The 19535-nt window shown below is 42.6% G+C and overlaps 2 protein-coding genes across 2 annotated transcripts; one reads left to right on the top strand and one right to left on the bottom strand.

Annotated features, from left to right (window-relative positions):
• Window positions 1-1155: 1155 nt before the first annotated feature.
• On the top strand, window positions 1156-3290 carry LOC117844274 (uncharacterized). Its single transcript, XM_034725018.1, has 2 exons — window positions 1156-2057; window positions 2132-3290. The coding sequence occupies exons 1-2, from the start codon at window positions 1156-1158 to the stop codon at window positions 2217-2219; spliced, it is 990 nt and encodes a 329-aa protein (XP_034580909.1). The 3' UTR covers window positions 2220-3290.
• LOC117845659 (uncharacterized) lies at window positions 2617-13791 on the bottom strand. Its single transcript, XM_034726722.2, has 18 exons — window positions 13515-13791; window positions 12225-12398; window positions 11950-12131; window positions 11166-11271; window positions 10951-11027; window positions 10312-10399; window positions 9539-9728; window positions 8909-9035; window positions 8741-8821; window positions 8088-8189; window positions 7836-7931; window positions 7663-7737; window positions 6990-7109; window positions 6477-6605; window positions 6000-6077; window positions 3272-3358; window positions 2983-3069; window positions 2617-2898 (listed from the first exon to the last, which is right to left on the bottom strand). The coding sequence occupies exons 1-18, from the start codon at window positions 13567-13569 to the stop codon at window positions 2848-2850; spliced, it is 1905 nt and encodes a 634-aa protein (XP_034582613.1). The 5' UTR covers window positions 13570-13791; the 3' UTR covers window positions 2617-2847.
• Window positions 13792-19535: the final 5744 nt, after the last annotated feature.

Below are 19535 nucleotides of genomic sequence, written 5' to 3'. Positions count from 1 at the left end.
ATAGTATTCCTGTATATCTCCACACCTATTTATTTCCTTGCTACATACAAGCGCTCATGACCTGCATGTTTTAGCTCTTAAGGTTGTTGGATTCTTGTAAGCTTGGTGTTATGCAATTGTTTAGTGCAAGCTAATATAAATGTAATCTTTATTTGCTTTTGGCTACTGTTTCAAACATGTGTTGCTCGGCTGTACTAATTAAGTGCTTGCAGTTATTTACATCCTCAATAATTTAGTTCTTTTAAGCTTTATATCTGATGCATGTCTGATTAGTGCTAGCTGCAGTAGCACAGTAGTTATACTTTTTGAGGTATACACTGTAAACTTAGTGGTATTCTTTGTTAATAACAAATTGCTAGGTACTAATTTTATGCCACAATAGTTACCAATTTTTTAATTTTTTCAACTGATTTAATTGCAGTTATGTTTGTTCATCAGATCGTCACTCGGCAGCAGTGAAGTTGCAGCTCAACCTCGATTTGATCGTGCGCAGCTCAGTAGTAGTTGCAGTAGCTCTAATCTTTAGTTTAATTATTACGACAGTGGAGCAATCATGACTTTGTTCGTTAGTATTTTACATTGTGAATGTTTTAGTATCTAGATGGGTGAAAATGTCTTTGTTTATGTTCTAGTTTGCTTACAGTTTTCAAAGATTTGCTTTATGAGATCCCAAAAGTTGCTTTTTTATCGCAACTGTTCCGTTGAGCTAGCAGTATATTGAGATGGTAGAAAATGTCTAGAAGCAACCAAATAAGGAGGGGCGGTGGTGCATGTCTGGTTCTGGCGGGAAAATAGCCATTTCTGATCTGCGAGCTTTTTTGCCAGAAGTGTTAAGTGATTCTTCGGGTTTTGTTTCTTTTCCAAAAATGGAACGGCCGTACGGCCGGCCAAAATTACGAACGGCCGTAAGTTAGCCAAGTCCATTTATTTAACAATTTTTGAACAAGAAGGGTTATCTGGCAAAGTATCTCAACTATGCAAGTGTTAGCGCCTGCATGCCTGATAAGAAACGTTTTGCTATTCAACACCCAAGAAACGACTCTGAAGATAAATTTTGAAATTTGAATAATTTCAAATTGTGCATCCAGACAACCCAATCCCCCCCAAACACTACTACAACCGCCAGCCGCGGCCCATGTCGCTGCTAGGGCTGAGATGGAAACGGAAGCTCCGATCGTCGATGCCGACCCAAAGGATGTGCCGCCGGTCACATGCGCCGATCGCTACTGCGAGATCGAGGGCGGGAGCCACACACCAGATCAGACCACGGAACGGGGCCGCCGGAAGCTGGAATCGGAGGAGACCGCGCAGAGGATCCTCATCCGCATTTCCCTGCTGCTCGCGGCGGCCACGGCGGTCGTCCTGTGGCGCTCCCGCGGACAGCCACCGCTCGTCGCGTGGCGGCTCTCCTTCGCGCTCTGCCTCGGCTCGTGCACGTGGGCCGCCTTCTTCCTCACGGAGACCGCGGGCCGCGCGCTCACGTTCGCCGCCCGCGTCTCTCACGGCCTCGCGCTCGCCTGGTGCGCCGACGCGGCGCTGGGCCCCGCGATCGGGGTGCTCTCCGCGCACCTCGCCACCCACCTCGCCGCCGGCCTGCTGGGCTACGCGCTCGCGGAGCGCCGCCAGCGCGAGGGCACCGAGCTGTCCGCCGCCACCGTCCCCGTCGCGGCGGCGGACGACGAAGAGGAGGCGAGCAGGCAGCGCTTGCTGGGGATCGTCGCCTGGACCATTCTTTCCGTGCCGGCGGCGGGGGTCCCCGCCGGAGTGGCGTGGATCGTGTGGCACTCGGCGGGGTACCGAGTGGAGGAGCTCGTGCTGCACATGCTCATCCTTCTCCCGATCGCATCTATATATGGCATCCTCGCCGTGGACATGATGCGGCTAGGCGGCAACCTCGTCGACCCCGAAGGCTTCAGCTGCCTTGCCTTCTACTTCACGGTGGTGTTCATACTGCGCCTGTTCTTGTCCGAGGCTCTGGGCGACGTCGCGGCCATGGTCATCACTGCGCTTTTCGGATACTGCCTCTGCGTGTATGCTACCTTCAAGAGGATCATGAGGTAAGTGCTACACTGGATGATGAATTCACAGGCTATTTTGCGTCGAGTCTGATAGGTTCAATGTGGCCGTACAGGTTGGATGCGCCGGTTGAAGCAAAGCTGGAGATGCTGATGAAGCGCAACCCAAGCTGCCCAAGGTGTTTGTGTGAAGTAAAGGTGTAGGGCATTTTCTTCCTCAGCCAGAAGGATCCTTTTTTTCTCGTTCATGCATATTAACCTGGTTTAGTTTTTACTGCTACTGCAATCTTAGTGGCTAACTGCTGGGGCGGTGGATGTACTGCTTTGGATGCTAACTCCCTAAATTCTGGTTGTGAGTGTTGGGGCTTGACCACCCGAGGCAGTTTGTCAAGACCTTAAATTAGGCTGTTCTGCAACAGAGACACCAGAGATAGTAACACAGAAAGTCAGACATGGTCCATGCTTGACATGCAAAATCCTACCCAGTAAAGGCGGGTGGCCTTCATGGTTCGAAGTTGATTCCAGTTCTCTCCCACAACTGACCAGGACAAGAGAGCTTTAGATGAAATTTTGGGTTGGTAATTTACTTAGAACGCTGCCATTTGCTGAACATCTTTCCATTCCAGAATCAGTCATCATTTCCTCATCGATGCTTAGAATGATCCAAGAATCTGGCAGAGACACCATTTTATCCAAGACAAGTTTTACACACAAGGTGGAATTGGAACAATAGCCCACGGTTGCACAGATCACCTTGTGCCAATAGGATCCTAATCTCTCTGGGATTATAAACAGATCTCTGTGGATGACAATACACGTCATTGTCCATAGGTTATAGCTTAGAAACAACCTGACTGTATGATGGATCGATGCACACAACGACCTGAAAATGATCCAAGTGGAAATTTGTAAGTCGCATCAAATAGACAGGAACAGCTTCTACTGCTGTTTATGGAACTGGTGCTACCTTGCCAACACTCTTGCCAGAATGAAGATATTCTACTGCATCTGGCACCGAAGCAACACCCAGGAACATCTTGGGGTCTAGGGAAACCTGTTGTGTGTGGTATGGTAGTGTGACATGAAAAGACAAGTTAAAAAAAGGAAAAACGAATAAAAAAAGAATAAACTTAAAATTATCCCATGAATTTATGAACCATCATTGGGTAAAATATTTGAGTGATGTAGTTGTGTTGTTATTTCTGTTTTCCTGGACATACTAGCGCATTGTTATAACTTATAACTATGAAGCATACCTTCAGCTTTCGAGAGGCATACAGGTCAAAAACTTTGTCAAGATGATCTTGCCACAGATGAGCATACTGAACAAGGAAAAATCCAGCCTGCAATCGCAATGGAAAAAATTCAAAGTTTGATAGAGCATACTTAAGAAGTTATTAACGGATTCAACATCTATCAATGCAGCTCAATCACTGTCCCATGCAGTTTCTTTATTTAAGATGCATTATAAGTTTATAACCTAGATTTAGATGGAGATATTTCTCTCCTATAAAAAGGGATTGCTTGCCTATTGCTATTGCATCCTGAATTTGCAAAGTACCGACGAAAACGTGAATATATCATGTAGGCTCTAATTTATCCTGAATTTGCTAATGGACATCACATTTTTACTAGTACAGCAGCACATCATGTCATGCAGGGATCACATAGGCAGGACCAGCACAGATCTTCACCAAGATCAGGCCCACATTAGCTGTTCCACAGAATCAGGCTTGATAAGTTGATCCTTCTATCCAAAGTTCAGTTAGGCAATTAATTGGATAATAAGGCAGCAGCCCAGGATGTCATGAGATTGTACATCCTGCTATATTAACATACTGCCTCTACTATCATTAGGAAGCAATAAAGATTAACCCATCCCCTCACAACAATTCTCTACTTCTCATCAACATCCTCACGTGCATCATTCTCAGTGACATCCCAGTCACAGGCAGGAAACTAGACAAGGATTGGTCAGCTACATTTTGCAGTCACAGCTATCCATTGTATTCCTTGTCCCAGGGGCATGATACATTCAGTCGATGTGCATCTCAAGGCGTTTTTCTCAAACACGCAGGAGAGCTGCGTATCAATATATTAAGAAGAGAAGGGTTTAAAGAAACCCAAAGTTACAGCACAGGTTTTTGTTTTGGGCAAACCTGTACAAAAAACCCCTAAACTATCTGTTATAGGAACCTTTTTTCTAAAGCACCAAGACCTAAACTAGACCACAGACCCCAACTGCTCTTGTGAGGGCACTAGGGCGAGGAGATAAGAAATTCCTCGAGCCCCGGCTATAGTCCATAAACGCAGCTCCTCTCTGATCACATCACAGACTCCATTCAAGTCAGGTGGAACTCCATCGAACACAACGATTGCGATGGTTCCAAACTGACCATGCACCCAGAATGATGATAGAATTTAGCCCTTTCCTGACCTGTCCTGATGCTCTCTCACTCACCTTTTCCCACCAATCATCAAAGGAAGTTTCATCAGGTTGTGGGGCTAGAATCTGCAAGCCCACACTTTGAAGCAGTCTGAACCAAACTTGCCGGGTGAAGACGCAAGAAACGAGCAAGTGATCAATTGTTTCATCCATTTGGTCACAAAGAGGACAGCGTTCAGGATGTGGGAGACCCCTTCTGGTAAGTTGGTCGACAGTCCGACACCTGTTGTGTGCAACCAACCACATGAAGAATTTGCACTTGCCCGGGGCCCAACTTTTCCATATCCTCTCACAAGGCCTAAAGCAAGTGGACCCAATAAACATAGTCTCATAAGCAGATTTTGCTCAGTACTTTCCTGTTGCCGAGAATTTCCATATGTGAAGGTCCTCAACTTCTGGCTGCAGCAATAATTCTGAGAGGAGCTCCCATAAACCAAGGTATTCTGATAGAACAGCTACTGAAAGCGCCCCCCTTATATCTGAAACCCATTGTCTATTAGTGAGAGCCTCATAGACTGTTCTTTTCTTGGCCCGGCTGGCTATTGCTCCATACAGATGTGGTACCAACTGGTCTAACCTCTGGCCATGAAGCCACTGAAGAATGGACTTGGATGGGGAAAATTGCCCATGGTTTCTCTGGTTCAGTTTTTTGCAGCCATAGCCATCTCATCCTGAGGGCCCATCCCAAATTCTGCAGATGAGAGATGCCAAGACCGCCCAATTCAGGAGGTCACGTGACTTAGGCCAAGCAACCAGGCAATGGCCTCCTTTTACCTCTTTCCTTCCTCTCCAAAGAAAAGCTCTCCTAATCTTATCAATTGCTTTGAGTGCCCAAGGCGGTAGATCCATTGCCATGACCAAATATATCAGCATTGATGTGAGCACAAACTGTACAAGGATTCTTCTCCCAGCCCTGGTAAGTAAATCAGCTTTCCATCCCAGTAGCTGTTCTGCAATTCTGTCAATAATGGGTTGTATTTGGGATCTTGTAAGCTTGCATAAGGAGAGTGGCACTCCAAGATATTAGCAAGGAAATTCCAGCAGCTGACAGGGGAGATGTTCACTTATTACTACCTTGTCTTTCTCTAAACATTGTATGGGTAAAACACTGCTCTTTCGACATTTGTTTTCAGGCCAGATGCTTCCCCAAAAAGCTGTAGAATGTCTAATGTGACTCCAATGTCACTGGCAGAAGGTCGAAGGAAAATTACCACATCATCCGCATATAGAGAGATCCGGTGTACATCTCAAGGCGTCAGTCCATATTATGGGCATATAGAAATTTCAACCTCTAATAGGTGTGCATTGAACGAGTATAGCCATTCTCTCTGCTAATTATGCACTTTGCTTTTTAATTAAATATGGAACCTCTCAGAACAAATCGAATGTTAAACCTTATTTGATGATCTGGCTCCATGAGAATCTAAGCTGTAGGGTGTTCTAAATGCGATAGATACATTGTCTACTAACAGAATTATTTAATGAACATCAAATATCAATGCAGTGCATGCTAACTAAAGAAGTTTGGTGACACATACCACAGTTTGACTTTTAGCTAGAATTTTCTCACATAATCCAGTGTAATTCTTTGGCTTCCACCCATCCTCTCCTTGATACTGAAAACACCGTAGTTACAAATATTCAGGTATAAGCTATAAAATCTTAATAAAAACACTATTACAACGAAAACAGGATAATGACCAAAACCAATTCAGAAAGGTGTCAACAGAACCACAATGATTAGGTAAACTCCAAGTCTCCAACTATTAACCGGATGCATAATGAGCAAATTCTTCATTAACACTAAGCACATTTCAAAAGATGCCAGGAGTTTATTCTTCCATCAAATAAAAAAATATGCAAGAGTCACAAGCACCAAGTCGTCAGCTTCAATTTTCCTAAAAGCTCTGAATGGTGAAGCGCAGAACAATTTTACATGTTCACCCTCAGATGTTACCACTCTCAAATCACAATATACAATTAAAGACATGGAGTTCAGGGGCTACCAGAATTACCTGGGAGATCATACCAATTACAATGAGATGCCCATGGACTGCAAGTGCATTCAAGCACAAGTCGAACATTTCCCCACCTACAGATTCATATATGATATCTACACCTCTTGGAAACTCTTTCTTCAGAACCTGAATTCAAACATTTAATGAGCGCATTGAAGAAAACAAACAAGGGATCAATTTAAATGGCTACAGTCCCTTGAGAGTCCAAAATGATTAATGATAATATCACAAATCTACGTAACTTATAGTTTCTAGAGAAACATTTGGAAAGGTTACGCTAGTTTAAGGACAACACGACTTCAAGATTGAATTCCTGCAAACAGAGGTAGGACAAAACCAAGCAACAGAAACATATTGGTTACAAAATAAACATGGCGGCATGGCGCATTTATGCCAACACGAGGATGTGATATCTCAGACACTTGACACATCAACCCTTCCATAGTAAAATCAAATTCTGTTCAGTGGATGTAAAAAAGGCCAATCTGAAAAATTGAAACAAGAACTCACATATTTGATGCTTTCATTTCTGTAATTGATAACACGATCAACTCCTAAGGAAGCCAGAAGTTCAGCCTTACTTTCACCTCCACATGTGGCAATAACCTTGTTGCCTGCTAGTTTCGCCAGCTAGTGAAGATATGAAAAGAAAAATCCAAATAAGGATATGTATTTTCTTAGAGTTCAGAGTTCAAAATCAATGGTTGCTTAGAGTAATATGTATTCCCTTCGATCACAAATGTAAGTCCACTACCACATCGACACATCTCAATTGAAACTTTGGCTAGCCAGAGTTATAAAAATGTATTATTTTAAATGAAATAGTTATATATTATAAAAGTATATTTCATAATGGAGAAATGTCAATCTTATGTGTCAATCCATATAAATTTTAGATATTGATGGTTGAAGTTAAAAAATGACTTAGGACAAGCCTAGATGGACAAGAACTTATATTCAAGATTGGATGAAGTAGACAGGAAAACGGAACCAAACATGACAACCTTGCCCATGTCATAAAATATCATGCTCAATGCTCAATCCAGTAAAAAGTGCATGTAAGTTACCAAAGTACGTCCCTAAGAGCTAGTTAACTATGAAAGAGAAATTAGACGAGACTAAAGGAAATAGTTACATCAAAACAATAAATCATAGTAATGATATCAACACGGTATCAGCTCACCTGAACGGCAAATTGTCCTGTTCCACCGGCAGCTGCAGTAACTAATACAACTTTCCCAGATGTCATTTGGCCCGCCTAAAGCCAGCAAAAATCAACCGAATCAGTCCAGGATGGAAAACAGATATACTGTAGAGGAGACAAAGAAAACAAACATGAGTTTATATTAAGTAAACCTTTTCAAGACCAATTGAAGCAGTCAGTCCTGATGTCAACATAGCAACAACCTCCGGGTCTGGTCTTGGCACTGGAAGAAGATGTTTGGCTGGAACCTTCACAAGAAAAAAAAAAGGCAAATATAAAAATCATTAGTGATAGACAAACATATCAATATTCAAAATTCAATAAGCTGGACATGATCCATTTCAAGAAGGACGGATGCTAGTAGGTAAATTTGTTGCATAATGGAAGGGCATAAAATGCAGCACCTGCATGAATTCAGCATAGCTTCCAAAAGTCATAAGGGCCACAGGAGTGCCTACTTTGATATGCTTCACTGAATCTCCAACAGAGGCAACAATTCCCACACCCTGCATACATTTAACTTCCTCATAAGAAAAAAAGGCAAAAATATTAATGAGGAGATTGTAATTTAAAGGTGAAAAGAATTACACCAAAATTATTCTGAGTTCACTGGAGGACTATACAGTAACTTGATTGAGTATCATAATGCCTATACAGAAAGTGGCAAATGACACACCTATGAAAGTGATAGTATTATTGAATTATAAGATAGGATGTGCAGTCACGTTTTGATATAAGTATATAGCATTATATTGTCTGATTTTCCCTTTTTATGGGCCAATTATAGTTTATGCCATGATGCATTTGACCACATGGTTTATGCACATGCTATGTCTACTTTTTCAAGTGAACTACGTGGAGTCATAACAATAGAACTGTTAACTTCCCGCTGTCAGTGAGATCATTTCTACAATTTTCTCTCAAAAACTATCAGTGGCATTGTTATGCTTGGGAATTTTATGGTATAAGAATGATAAGTTGCCACAGAGTACAACATCTCAAAAGCACTATTCGATATTGAGAATGCTATTAGAATGGACATGAAAGCATCAATTACCTCAAAACCAGCATCAAATGGAAGGCGTGAAGCAGTTTCTTTAGGATTACCGCTAAAATAACGTCCTGAGCTGAAGTTTACCTGCACAAGGCCATTAGATCGTCAAAAGGTTAACTGATGGGCATCATGCATCAAAAGAAAAGCAGAAAATAAAATGCAAAGACTTACATCACTAGCATTTACACCAGCATATATTATTTTAACCAGAGCACTGTGTGGTTCAACAGGCAATCTCAGTCGCACACGCTCAAGTCTTGTAGCATTGCGGAAATTATGGCTGAGTGTGTGGACAACTCTACACAAGCATCAATATGAAATGGTCATTAATAAAATAAATGCAATTTTGAATACCCCCACAAATTTTCAAGCCTGTATCTGGCAGGCTATTGCTGTTAAAGAGGACTTTTCTGATGAGTGAAATGTGATAACTGACAGGCAATATAGAGTTCAAAACTCAGCTTTTGTAGAAAACAAACCTACTAGATGTCATGCGCTGAAGACTAAAAGAAACGCAAAAGGAGAAAAAGAAGGGTGGTAGATCTCATAAGATCAAAATCATCAATTTGTCAGCTTGTGTAAACAATAGAGGCACATCTTTCCAGCCAAGCCAATGCTGTAACGCTATGAGAAGCGTGGAACCTAAAGGTGTTTAGTTTCTGTTTAAGTGGCTGAATCAGTGTCTTGAGTCTTAACTCATGATAGAAGTGCTAGAACAGAAAAGTCAACTAATGTGCTGGGGCTAGTCAGGCAGCTTATATCTTCTAAAAGAAAGAAACATAACATATCAAGACTACTTACATCTTCTCAAAAAATTCAGGTGTTTGGATGCTGGGATATATGTTCTTTGTCAGCATCCTTTTCGACTTGCTGGGGTTTACCATATACTTTCTTTGTTCTTCTGGTGTTGGCCAGTATTCCATCCCCCGTCGTTTCGTTATCCAAAGGCAAGCACCAGCCTTGCTCTCATCCTGTATAAGCTCAAGTGCACCTGAGGCAAAAAAAAAAAAGGTTTTGAATACAAGAGAACGAGAAAACATCTTATGCAAAAGATATCATTTTAAAGATCCCTCAACCATATCTACCATGGGACACCGTTTGGTAACCATCACTTTCTACAGTTCTCAAGCTCGGAAACCGAAGTGACTTATTTTTTTGACCGAAGTCAATAGGGGAAGCCCCAACCTATTTTTCATTTTGTTTTATTCCAGACCCATTAATTCGCTCCCACAGGGAGTGGAGCCCAGGCCAGCTGGATGCTACTCAGGTGCTCTAACCATTAGGCTAGAGGCCCTTTCCCAACCAAAGTGACTTATTAATGCAAGTTTAGCAACCTACCATCTACTTTATTGAATTTAGATCAGTGCATTCACATGTTTTACAAGAAAAAATGTCAACAGATGTTTGTGTTCAGGTTGATCATAAAAACACCCTATCTCATATAATATGAGAAATTTAGGACAGTTCCTCAGAGGCTTGCAGTAACATGTACTAACCATAGCACATAATTCATGGTAAAACACACGAGTCGTGTAACACTTCGTTACGGCTTAACAAGGTATAAAATGATGTACCATTAACAACATCCTCCATCTTCAAAAAACCACCAACAGAATCTATAATTTTGCCGCTCATTTGTTCCCCCATATTTGTTTGAACATACTGCATAATCAGTAGATCACAAGATCAATTCAAAATATAATAATAAACCAACCTCATATTTGTCCCTTCTAGCTGTTAATCATGATTCATCAGAAAAGATGATAGTTTCTACAAATTACAGAGATCAACATATCTGACCCACTCTGTAGGACAAGAAACTTTTTGCAGTGTCCTACAGACAGGTGGTTTTATTTAGTGTCCTATAGACAAACCCCTTGATTTTAATTAATATTGTGATCTTGTCCACACCAGTTTGCCTCTAGAATTACTCTCACTGGTGGGGATCAGAGGTATTGATCTCAGCAATTTTCCTTAAGATAGTGACCAGTCACACTAACTGGTCAATCTTTTAAGCTTGTCTATTAGTGTGAATCCATGAAATGTAGAACACAGTGCAGAATTGTTGAATTATTATTTTTTGAAATACAAAACCTAGAAAAACTTACAAGGTTAGGAATAAAATGCATACACAATACTGCAACAAAAAGCAAATATGCAAATTATAGGACAAATGATAAATATTTGCATTCAGTAATGCAGGTTCTTAATACCTCTGGGCAGAGCACATTGACACGAATACCATGGCGTTTCAACGAAACAAGTGATCTTGTAAACATAACCACACCCCCTGCCAAGAAAAATGAATTTTAAGGACACAAATCCACAAATAAATAGCCATAGTTAATATCCAAATTGACCTAGTATTGCAATCTTAATTTGCTGACCAGAAAGAGGGAAGAAGAAAAGGGTATATGGGATCATATACCTTTTGTCGCACTATATATGGGATCAAAAAACATAGGATAAAGGCCTGCCGCTGAACCAATATTTATTATGACACCAGGTTTCTTTTGCGATCGCATTATTTGACTCTGATGATTAGAAATTAAACCATTAGTCATTTGAATGTGGCATTTGTGACAATTAATAACATGATTCAAGATAGTTGGACAAAAATGAAGAAATGAATCTAGAACAAAAGGCAAGCCTGTTTTGCCTATTGTAATTTATCCAAAATGATATCCTACTTCTTGCTCTTCAGGAAACCCTGAGGACATGCTAAATGTAACAAAACTATTACTTCCCTGAATCAAAATAAAGTTATATTTTGGGATGAATGCAGTTAAACTTTGTTAAATAATGGCTATCAGTGTATCAAGAATATGTTTAGGAAAATATGTTTACAAATACATAACTAGATATAAAAACATTGCATGTCAAGATGTGCATCAACAAGTCATAATATGTAACTTTTACTGGCACCACAGTTGCACCTTGGTAACCATGTCGCTGTAAAAAATGATACTTATTTTCTCTAGTGTTATCCAATAATAAAAGCAAAGAAAGGTCAATCCAAAGATTTTATCTTGAAAGTATTGTATCAACAGACAACATTAACATAGGTGCACTTTTTAATCATTTGATATCTACATGTCTAAAAATAATAAAGGCCGCACAATAACAGCAATTACTGTTAGTACAAATTAACAATTTGAGTTACTGAAAGATCAAATTGGCAAATATTTTCCAACAATTAACAGTAGACTTACTGCAATGCGAGTACCATCAATAACAGCAACAAGGTTCACATTTACAGCATGCCTCCATGTTCTAGCTCCATCAGATGTATCATTGTAAACTAGTGGTTCATTGGTAATTCCAGCACAATTGATGCAGATATCTAGTCCACCATATGTTTGTACATGTTTCTCAAAAGAAGCAGCAAGATTATCTGCATATCAGTTATCAAATAGTGCATCTTTAAGATCATGGCACATCTGAAAGTTGTGCTTTCAGTTAACATTTGAAAGTCTAAAACTCTTACCTGCATTACTAACATCACATTTAATAAATATAGAAGATGGAACTCTAAGATCTCTATGGAATTTGTTATTTTCCTTTTGAACTAACGTAGCCACTTCTTTTCCATTTTCTTCTGAGAAATCAACAACAGTCACAAATAAACCCTTCTGTGCAAAAGCAATGCAAAGTGCTTTCCCTGAAAATAGAAAAAAAAAACCCAGTTAATACATTGGAAGGTATCTACATAGCCTGTTGTATTGAAGGGATACGTTTAACCCAGAAGAGGGAGCAGAAGCTAACGTAAAATTCTCCTCACATTAAACTAAAAGTCTAAGATCTAGATGATAATTAGTGTAGTACCAAGCCTATTCATAATTATTAGCTAAGAGTACAATCTGATTCTATGGTCAGATTGAACATATGGGCGCTAATTCGATCTAATATTACTGGCACTTGCCAGCTTTCAGTTCGGTTTAAACTACCCGCTACTTGCAGATGCAACCTTGCCATCTGGGACTTGCCAATTACATGCCAGCTTCCGGAAAGTTTTGAGTCTTTGGTTTTGTTGTGGACGGATTGTTGCATGGCATGGCTGCATGTTACCTAACATGTAGTACCAAACTAAGCAAAAAAGGAACTCTATTAGGCAAATTTATTCAAGCAAACCTGCAGTTTGAACTTTGAAGCATAATATATTGCAAGCAAAGCTTCTCTCACCAGCACTATGCTACCATAATTGGCAGACTACACCAATAGTTGGCAGATCATTCTGATACAGTATAATTGCTAATGCTAGGTACCAAATCTAATGCCTATACTAGAGGAGTGCATGCTTGGACTTGCTAGGTGTGGGGGACTGCCCGTTCCTGCTACAGTAACATCTCGTAACAATGCTCTAGAGCCCTTTCTTAGTGTGTACGGTCACAACAATCATCGCAGATTAAGAATGCGGTGCAATGTTCAGAGTTCACTTTTAGCTCCGTCGGAATGTACAGTTAACCCGTTGTTGTTGTACCATAAGGAGTACAGCGCTGCCCAACAATGTTAGGACTGACGAGTGACGACCATCGCCTAATCCATAGGTTTCCAGAAAAGCACCCGTCACCTCCAATTCAAGTGCTACACCGCATAATTCGTACCCTCTCCCTCCCCATTTCCCAGTTCCCACAAGTCAACGCGCAATAATGCATCCCCCAGGTCGTCGGAACGGAATCGGCCCCTTCGCACAGGCTAAACTAAAGCGGGCACGGCGCATCAGGACTCAGGAATCAGCAGCACTCAGAGCCGGAGACGGAGAAGCGGCGCTGCATACCTATGCCGGAGGCACCGCCGGTGACGAGCGCCGACATCCCGGGCTTGAGCTCCATCTCGCCCGCGGGGAGGAGCTGCTGCCGATGAGTCCGACTCTCTCGCCCTCTACCCTGCGACGGACGGAGATCGCGTGCAGTCGCTACTGCGACCCTAAACCCTGCACGCGAGTCGGAGAGAGAGACGAGGCCGAACTGAGTGGGAAAGGAGACGAGGCCGGCCTCGTTTATCTCGTGGCCGTGTCGCTTCTCGGTTCTCGCTGAATCGCTGTGCCGGTTACGGGGGCGTTTGTTTCCGCTTATTTTCCGCTTACCCGTGGAAACAAGTTATAATCCCACCTAAATATCCCGTTTAATTTTCTCTTCCCACCCAAACTGCTTAGCCCACAATCCAGAATACAACGTGGACTTCGATTTCCCATGACGCGGCCTGGAGGGCGCTTAGCCAGCAAGCGAACCAATTTTCCCCCACATACCCCTCCTCTCCACTGACACCCCTACCCTCCGACCCCCGCACCTCCATTCGCGACGCGCCTCTGCCGCACGCGCCTCCGCCTGCTGTGCCAGCTCCCCCAGCTGTGCCACCTCCCGCGCGCCAGCTTGCCACCGCCGCATCCGTGGCCTCCGTGTCCCTGCTCACCGCTCAGTCCTACCATCCCTCTATCCAGATCTGAGCCACCGGCTGCCGTCGTTCCCCGCAGGCGTCCGCGATCGGTCTAGTGGTGCCCATTCGGCCTCTTGTTCGCCTGAAGGCCACACCAAGCTCCTCCGAAGGCGACGCTTTCCCTCCTGTTGCATTTGTATCCCTATCCTCCCAAGAGCAAGGTAAAATTTCTATCACTGGATACACTAAAATAGATGGATGCAAAGTAGTATTCCTTGGTCTAATTGCTTCTCAGTACATTCAAATGGATTGCTCAAATGGCAGATGGATAGTTGCATAGTAGTAGTTCTTGATTTATGCTGCACTCAGTACTATGAAATGGATTGTTGCTCTCAGTACTATGAAATGGATTGCCGCTCTCAAATGGCAGATGGATAGCTAGTTCATTAATTTTATTGCTTGTTCATGATCAGTAACCAAGACTGTAGTTATATTTAATTGTACAATATTGTAATTATATTTTAGATGGAAAAGTCATCAATGGTTGTGGCAAAATGGGATTTATTTGTCGTGAAGGCTTTTAATGACATTTGTGTGGAAGCAGTCCTTGCTTTTAATCAGCCGCAGCAATGTTTGAATGCGGTGGGATATGCAAATCTTGTTAGAAAGTTTTATGAGCGTACCAAGAGGCCATACAATGGAGGGCAAATGAAAAACAGGTGGGATATACTGAAGAAAATGTATACCTAACAGAAGACTTTGAACTTGAGAGCAATCGGATTGGGAAGAGATCATTGGTTGTATTGTGGTTGATGATAAATGGTGGGAACAATAGAATGCGGTGAGCCCACTAACACTCCCATCAGAGATAGTTCACATACACTTGTTTGGTTTCAACATAATAGCATGTTGTTTTGGTTATATTTTATAGGCTATGCAAGACTGTGTACGGTTCAAAACAGCCCCACTTGAGTATGAGGATCAGATGCGAATCATGTTTGAAGCTGTCATTGTTACAATGAGACTTCATATGTTCCAAGTGGTGATGGCAATGTTAATCAATATGATGTTGCTAATGCTGAGGCAACAGTGATAGGGAGGCACCTATTGCCCCAACAAGGTCTGAGAGGAGAGCTAAAAAAAGGCCAGCTCCTAGTTCCCCTAAAGGAAAGAAGAAGAAGACTTTTAGAGACCAGTACATGAAGCGTTTGGTCGATGCATATGAGTTGAAAGCTCAAAGTAGTAAACATTCAGCTACTTCACAAGTTGTTGATCACGTTAAAAATGAGATTGAAAATATGTTGGATCAAATCATCAAGGATGGGGCTGAGGAGGGGAGTGACAAACACTTCTATACCACACAACTTCTTAAAAAAAAGGAGAACCGTGATGTGTTCATTACATTGAAAACATCAAATGGGAGGTTACTGAGGAGGGCTTGGAGATAAGGAAGGAGCACTAGGATTTTGCATTAGTGTGTCATTTCTCTTTCATTTCCTTATGTTGTGTGAGACATTATTTCATTCTCCTAAGTATGTTGTGTGAGACATTATTTCATTTTTCTAAGTATGTTGTGTGAGACTTTGTACCATTTATCAGTTGTGGTGTACTAATAGAAATTCATCTGATCTGGTTAGTGCTTTTTGATAGGCTTGCATTTTTTAATGAGTACCTCTAGTGCGGCTAGTGAATGTGAAGGCAACAATGACTCTGATCATACCATGGATGTTGGATGAGTCTGATGATACTGATGATGATTATATAGTGGCAATGCTTGGTCTGAACTACATGACATCCTCGGTATGAACAAGAAGAAGATTACTACTACGATACCAAGGATGAGTGGAATCCAATGGGTTGAGTTGCAACTATAAGATTCAGTGGAGTGCTTTAACATGTTCAGAATGAGAAGGCCAATTTTCTTAAGCCTTCATGACACCTTGGTACAAGATTATGGAATGAAATTAAGTAGACAATTTTGTAGCAAGGAAGTATTAGGAATGTTTCTATGGGTTTGTAGTGCACCTCAATCTTTTAGGCAATGCAAGAATAAATTTGGTCGCTCGTTAGAAACTGTCAGTACAAAATTTGAAGAGGTTCTTGAATCTGTCATGAGATTAGCTTTTGACATTGTGAGGCCTAAGGACCCACAATTTCCTGCGGTTCATCCTAAACTACAAGAAGTAAGGTTCTGACCTCATTTCAAAGATTGCATAGGAGCAATAGATAGTACCCATATACCTGTAATTGTGGCATTAACTGATCAACCGAAATACATTGGCCGGCATGGATATGCTTCACAAAATGTCATGTCGGTACGTGACTTTGATATGTTGTTCACATTTGTTGTCACTGGTTGGTCTCGTTGTGTCCATGACACTCGTATATTATTGGACACACTTCTCACATACAAGAAACAATTTCCACTTTATTTTCCAGGGAATATTTGCTCATTGTGATATAACATATAAATGTAACATGCAGGCAAGTATTATCTTGTTGACTCTGGATATCCTAATAGAAAAGGATTTCTTGCACCTTACAAGGGACAGAGGTATCATATTTTTGAATGGCAGCATGGTCAGCATCCGGTGGGATCGAAAGAAGTGTTTAATCATGCATATTCATCCCTTAGAAATGTAATTGAGCCATCATTTGAAGTTCTAAAGATGAAGTGACGCATTCTCTTGAATTTGTCTAGTTATCCAGTTAACAAGAAGTTTCCAAAATTATAGTTGCTTATATGGCCCTTAACAATTTCATTAGAGATAGTGTCGTACATGATGTGGATTTTTAAGAGGATTTTGAGGAAGATGATGCAATCCAACCCAACCTAGCACAAATGGTGGTGGTGCTTTAGGAGATGACATGGATATGGATGCATTGCATGATACTATTGCTGTCGCTACGGTTTCGTGATTTGTTGTTATACCCATCACGAATGTTTCCATACTAGACCGATCTATCATATAAATTTCATATTATTGTAATGCAATTTCTATTTAACAAACTCCAGAGACATTAGAATTATTATCTTCTCGTATTCACAACAAAAATGAGCTATTGTCAGCCTCAGGGGCATTCAGGTCATTTTACCAGTTAGGACTGACAATCGACACAAAATAATCAGGATTGCCAAACACCCAGCTTATTTAGACAGCAGATTCTTCAGACATACTTGCCAGATAAGCGGTTCTAGAAAAGCGCATACAAACAGGGCCATTATGCGTCGAGCAAAAAGTTGGAGATGCTGAAGAAGCAGCCCGTGCTGCCGATTCAGCGAAGGTATTTGTGAAGTAAAAGTACAAGTGAAACGGTGTAGGATATATTCTTGCTCAACCAGGATCTTTTACTTTTTTCTCATTCATGCACATTAACCTGGTTTAGGGGGTGTTTGGATCTTTAGTCCGGACTAAAATTCATGTCACATCGAATATTCGGAAGCTAATTAGGAGGACTAAATATGAGTTAATTATAAAACTAATTACACAGATGGAGGCTAATTCCCGTGATGGATCTATTAAGCCTAATTAATCCATCATTAGCACATGTTTACTGTAGCACCACATTGTCAAATCATGGACTAATTAGGCTTAATAGATTCGTCTCGCAAATTAGCCTCCATCTGTGCAATTAGTTTTGTAATTAGTCTATGTTTAATACTCCTAATTAGTATATAAATATTCGATATGACAGGAATTTTAGGAGCTCCTAAAGAACCAAATGGGGTCTTAGTTTACTGCTATTGCAATCGTAGTGGCCAACTGCTTTGGATGCTAAACTCCCTAAATTCTGGTTGTGAATATTGACATTTAAATTACGCTGTTCTACAACAGACACCAGAGATAGCAACACAGAAAAGGTCCACGCTTGACATGACAAGTTATGCCCAGTGAAGACGGCTGGCCTGCATGGTTCAAAGTTTTGTTTCCAGCTCTCTCCCGCACCTGAGCAGAAGTCCGGGACAGGAGAGATTTGGAAGAAATTTTGGGTTGGTAATTTCCTTTTTTTAATCGACCGTGCCTTAGTACGTGTACGTATTTCATTAGGAGGAAAGCAGTTTACACATACAATTCTTGATGCAGCCAAACAGGATTGGACCAACACAAGAGCACAAATGACTAAAAGTAGAGAAACAATGAAAAGAGAGTACAACCAAACTCACAGCCGATAGCAAGAAAAGAGAGAAGAACCCACACAACCAAGCCAACAACGACCAACACACCTGAACCTGCAATGGGGTACACTGATGACAAGATCACCCAAAGGTAGCCCACACACAACATAGATGGCAAAGCATCCACCAAGCATCACCCATGGCAGCAAAGTATCCGCCCAAAACAAACAATGGTGGCAAAGTATCCACCCAAGGCAATCAATCCATCCAGCACGACCTGAAGGCAGCGGCGGCAAAGTATCTGCCAACGAAGAGCAGCGGTGGCCAAGCATCCACCAAGCATCACCCACGGCGGGAAAGTATCCACCCGAAACAATGGTGGCAAAGCATCCACCCAAGGCAATCCATCCAGCACGACCTGAAGGCGGCGGCCGCAAAGTATCCACCAACGAAGAGCAGCGGTGGCCGCATCCACCAGACGACATCACGACAGTTATCCCAACGACCAAGGCAACGGTGTTCAAGTCAAAGCGAAGGCAGGTACAGAAAAGCCACTCCCAGGTAGAGGTAACGAAGGCCACCAACACCGCCCTGACGAATCCCGAGGTCCCAACAAGCCTGAAGGAAGGTGGTATGAGTAGCACCGGAGGTAGCGCAATGCACAGTCAGCAGCGGCAACCAGATCATGAGCTTCTAGACGACACCTCTGAGGGGGACGACGCCGCTGGCGCCGCCGTCACCCGACCATCACGGTCTAGGTTTTCACCTGTAAGGCTTAACCGGTCAAAGGGAGGGAGGGGGAGAGGGCAGCGATCGATGCCTCTAGGGAGGGATACGGCGCCCAAGGGTGTCATCATCGTCAACTCGCAAGCAGGCAAAGGCTTACGCCTAGAACCCACTCCCCACCCCCACCCAAAGCATGCCGCCGATAGTCCCGCACCGCGTCACCAAATGCCGCTGCACCAGCAAGCACCCACGCCGCCACGGCCACCACCACACGCGAATGGCAGGGAGGCGGTCGGCAATGGCAGCCACAGACCTATCACCGTCACCCTTGCCCGGGGGGGGGGGGAGGGGGGTGTTGGTCCGCGACGGGGAGGGTGAGGGTGGCGAGCCCCTCCGACGATGGCAGCTCCCTCCGACCAGTGGCTGCCCAGGACCAGGAAGCCCAGATCTAGGGCCGAGGGCGGCAAATCTGTAGACCGGTAGGCCAAGGAAGGCCCCACCGAATGAGGAGGGAGCGGGCCCCTCCAGCGACGGCGACACCCTTCGACCAGCGGTTGCTCGAGCCCAAGAGAGCATGGA

Source organism: Setaria viridis, chromosome 2 (genome assembly GCF_005286985.2).
Source record: "Setaria viridis chromosome 2, Setaria_viridis_v4.0, whole genome shotgun sequence".
Lineage (NCBI taxonomy): Eukaryota > Viridiplantae > Streptophyta > Magnoliopsida > Poales > Poaceae > Setaria > Setaria viridis.
The sequence above is the reverse complement of the archived record's forward strand: the minus strand, read 5'-3'. Positions and strand labels throughout refer to the sequence as shown.